Source organism: Elephantulus edwardii, unplaced genomic scaffold (genome assembly GCF_000299155.1).
Source record: "Elephantulus edwardii isolate Elephantulus edwardi_28Jun2011 unplaced genomic scaffold, EleEdw1.0 scaffold00093, whole genome shotgun sequence".
NCBI classification, from domain to species: Eukaryota; Metazoa; Chordata; class Mammalia; order Macroscelidea; family Macroscelididae; genus Elephantulus; species Elephantulus edwardii.
The window spans coordinates 11,570,193-11,573,808 of record NW_006399843.1 but is presented as its reverse complement, the minus strand read 5'-3'; the positions used below and the strand labels follow the sequence as shown (position 1 = coordinate 11,573,808).

Below are 3,616 nucleotides of genomic sequence, written 5' to 3'. Positions count from 1 at the left end.
GTGTGTGTGTGTGTGTGTGTGTGTGCTTGTGTGCACATGTGTATGTCTGGAGAACATGGGGGTGAAACATTGGGGTATATGGACAAGAGCTTAGGTATATAGGCTCATGGACTTGGGTGTGTTTGTGTGTGCACGCACATGTGTGTCTCCATGGATATGGCAAGGCATTTGGTCTGACACCTGAGACAAGACCATCAAGAAAACATTTGTTGTTGAAGAAACTTGATTTACAGTTGCTCTGAGGGGGAAGACATGCCTTGGAGCACCTTTGGCATCTCATTAGGCTTTAGGCGATTTGGAGTTCAAAGGAGTAGTAGATGTTTTTCCTAGATTGGATGCTGTCAGTAACCATAATTAATTCTGATTTGTCATCTTAACAATTATAACAAGAAAGAGGCTAAATAAAGCTGGAAAGGGTAAAGAAGCAGCCGTTACCCATGTTCCATGTTGTGTGATTTACACAGTGATCTTGCTTTCGTCTGTGTTTAAGAAAGCTATGAAGTGAGTATGGATCTTCGTTTTCTTGTTAGTTTTCCTCATTTCACGTGGTCACAGAGTGGCCCTCTTCTTGGTTCTGTGATATTTGTGTATCTTCTTCACAAATAACACACCTACAGAAATAATGAGCTCACACGTATACTGACATAGCTCACTTAAATGTGTCGGAGGACAACTGCAAGATTGGAACTAAAGAGGAAGATATGTTTACTATTTGCATAAAAGACAGTTTCTGTTTATCAGGGACATCTCAGGCCTGGCTGGGCTGCCTGCTGGGTGGGAGAGGCAGGCCACTCTGGGTGCGTGCACTGGTTTTCCTGCACTCAGGATGGTGGCTAAAGAGCAGCCTGGGAGGGGCCCTTATTCTGACATTCCTAACTGCTGTCTAACTCTATGCAAATCACTTCTTTGGCCTGATTTTCCTTATCTGCAAGTAGCTTCATAGCCGCTCTCTGTATTAGGAGACATTGTTGTTGTTATGTGCCATCAAGTCACCTGTGACTTATAGCGTCCCTATGTATAACAACCCTAAACTCTGCTCTATCCTGTGCTAATCTTATTGTCTTTGATGCACCTACCCCTATTACCCTAGTCACTGAATGAATCCATCTCATTGAGAGTCTTCCTCTCTTGTGCTGTTCCTCCACCCTCCTAAGCCTAAGCATGACATCCCTCTCCAACGACTGGTCCCTCCTTACAACATGTCCAAAGTATGTCAGACAAAGCTTCAGAATCCTTGCCACCAAGGAGCAGCCTGGTCTCACCCTTTCTAGGACTGACCGGTTTGTTCTCCTAGCAGTACATGGTATACTCAATACTCTTCTCTTGCACCACAGCTCAAAGACATCAATTCTCCTTCTATCATTCCTAGTTATTGTCCAGCTTTCAGATACATAGCAAGTAACTGCAAAGACTATGGCCTGAATAAGGCAGACCTTAGTCTCCAGATTGACATTGTTGCTCTTCAGTACTTTGGAGAGATCTCTGACAGCAAATTCTTTCAACTCAATTTATCTTTTAATTTCCTTGCTGCTGTTACCAAGAGTGTTGATTGTGGAGTCAAGCAAATTAAAGCTGTTAACAATCTCAATCTCTTCATCATCCATCATGATGCTGCTAATCAGCCCAGTAGTGAGAATCTTTGTTTTCTTGATGTTGAGCTTCAATCCGTGTTGAAGGCTGCAGTTAATGACCTTCTTCAGCAAGTGCTTTGGGTCCTCCTCAGTTTCAGCAAGCAGGGTTGTGTCATCTCCATAACACAGAGTAGGAGACATAGTTACTGAAAACCAATGAACTGATGCTGCTTCTAACACAGAAAAGGCTGTGTGAAGTGCAAGGTAGCCTGGCAGGCTTGTGGGCTGGTCCATGTGTGTACGGGTGATGATAATATGCAGTGCACACATCTATTCCACACGTAGTGAGTTTGTTTGTGGTGTGAGAGTATATAATCATATGTCCTGGGATCTAACATAGGGCCTGAGACCAGGCTCAGAAATGCTGCCCTCTGGGCCCAGAAGGCCAGGAGTCTGGAGCCCATGAACCTGCCTAGAGTCTCACTCTCCTCCAATCCTTTCTTTCCTGAACCCCTCCTCCCTGAAGATAAGACATCCCCTTTCCTCAGGGAGGTGCAGGTCAACCTCATCGACTTCAAGAAGTGCAATGACTACTTAGTCTATGACAGTTACCTCACTCCAAGGATGATGTGTGCTGGAGACCTGCGGGGAGGCAGAGACTCCTGCCAGGTAGGCTGCTCCTTGGGGAACAAGGGTTCCGGAACCTGGGAAGTGGTAGAGGCTGGGGTGTTGGGTTGGAGTGAGAACTAGGTACCCCCTCCTTCCCTACACAAGGACCACTTTTCCTGCCCTTCTAATGTTCTCATTCTTTACCCTCCCACCCCCCAACAGGGAGATAGCGGGGGACCTCTTGTCTGCGAGCAGAACAACCGCTGGTACCTGACTGGAGTCACCAGCTGGGGTACAGGCTGTGGCCAGAGAAACAAACCCGGTGTGTACACCAAAGTGACAGAAGTCCTTCCCTGGATTTACAGTAAGATGGAGGTGAGCTGCTTGGTAGCGCTCAAAGTTGGCATATCCAGAAGAGGACTGGAAATAGGACTTCCCAGGGCCTTGGGCAGTGAAGCCCCTACCCTTCACATTCAGGGGTGTCTAGAAGGTGGAGAAAACCAGGACAGAAAAGATGTCAGATGTGGAGCCTATTGTGAATCCCAGCTGCCCTTGCTTCTCTTTTCCTCAGAGCAGCACTCAGGAAAAGAGTAGCCTCGACCCTGTGCTGTCCACGTTGTGGGCTCATGTGGGCCTCTAAATGGTAGGATGTCTCCTCCTCCTTGGCAGGAAGCTGGTCTAGTCGGGAGCTAGCATCAAGAGAGGGGTGTCTAACTCCGCTCTCCACTCTGCTGACCCAGCTCAGCCTAAACCTGCTGCCTTTCAGCTGTGAAATGACTGCCCTGGTGCTCACTTCTCTGCAAAGGGCAAGGGCAGAATGGCCGAGAGGTCAGATGAGGCCACAGGAGCAGGTCCTGCATGCTGGGTCCCTCAGAACCTCTTCCGTCTTTCCCATCTGCGGCTGCCCTTTCCTGAGTCCCAGTTCCATTTCGTCCTCTCTTACTCGTGATGACCCTTGGTCAGTCAGAATATGACTGTGAGCCACAGCGTTTGCACAGGCTGGCTTTTCAGGAACAGACCACCAGACCCCAGGGTCCTATGGGGAGAATTTGACCCTTCAAGATTTCAGTTAGCAGCCAGGCACATGAACCATTACACTGCCCAGGGGTTGCCATCAGATGATAGGGAGCTGGATTTCAGTCCTTCCCTTCTGTGTTCTCATCCCACCCCGTGCGCACTAACCCCATCTCCCTGTCCTCTTCCTCAGCGGGAGGTGCGCTTCCGGAAATCCTAAGGAGCTGTCCTGGCCCACTTCACTGCAAGGTCTGCTGGGAAGACTCTGGCTGAAGGGACTGGACCATTTACAATATCATCTGGGATAAAGGCATCCAGGCACCTCTTTGTAGACATCTCCACTGCTCTGTTTGTGTGTGTGTGTAAGGGCAAGAAAGAGAGACTGCTCCCATCTTCTTCAGAAACCAGGAGAGGAGCCAGCT

General features: G+C 48.5%; 1 protein-coding gene across 1 annotated transcript in view; it reads left to right on the top strand.

Moving 5' to 3' along the window:
• The window catches only part of TMPRSS13 (transmembrane protease, serine 13), a 26,255-nt gene extending 22,841 nt beyond the window's left edge, over nucleotides 1–3,414 (top strand). The window contains exons 10-12 of the mRNA XM_006890879.1: nucleotides 2,098–2,240; nucleotides 2,403–2,555; nucleotides 3,388–3,414. Of these exons, the coding sequence (XP_006890941.1) occupies nucleotides 2,098–2,240; nucleotides 2,403–2,555; nucleotides 3,388–3,414 (323 nt within the window). The remainder of the gene's footprint in view (nucleotides 1–2,097; nucleotides 2,241–2,402; nucleotides 2,556–3,387) is intronic.
• The last annotated feature ends 202 nt before the right edge of the window (nucleotides 3,415–3,616 follow it).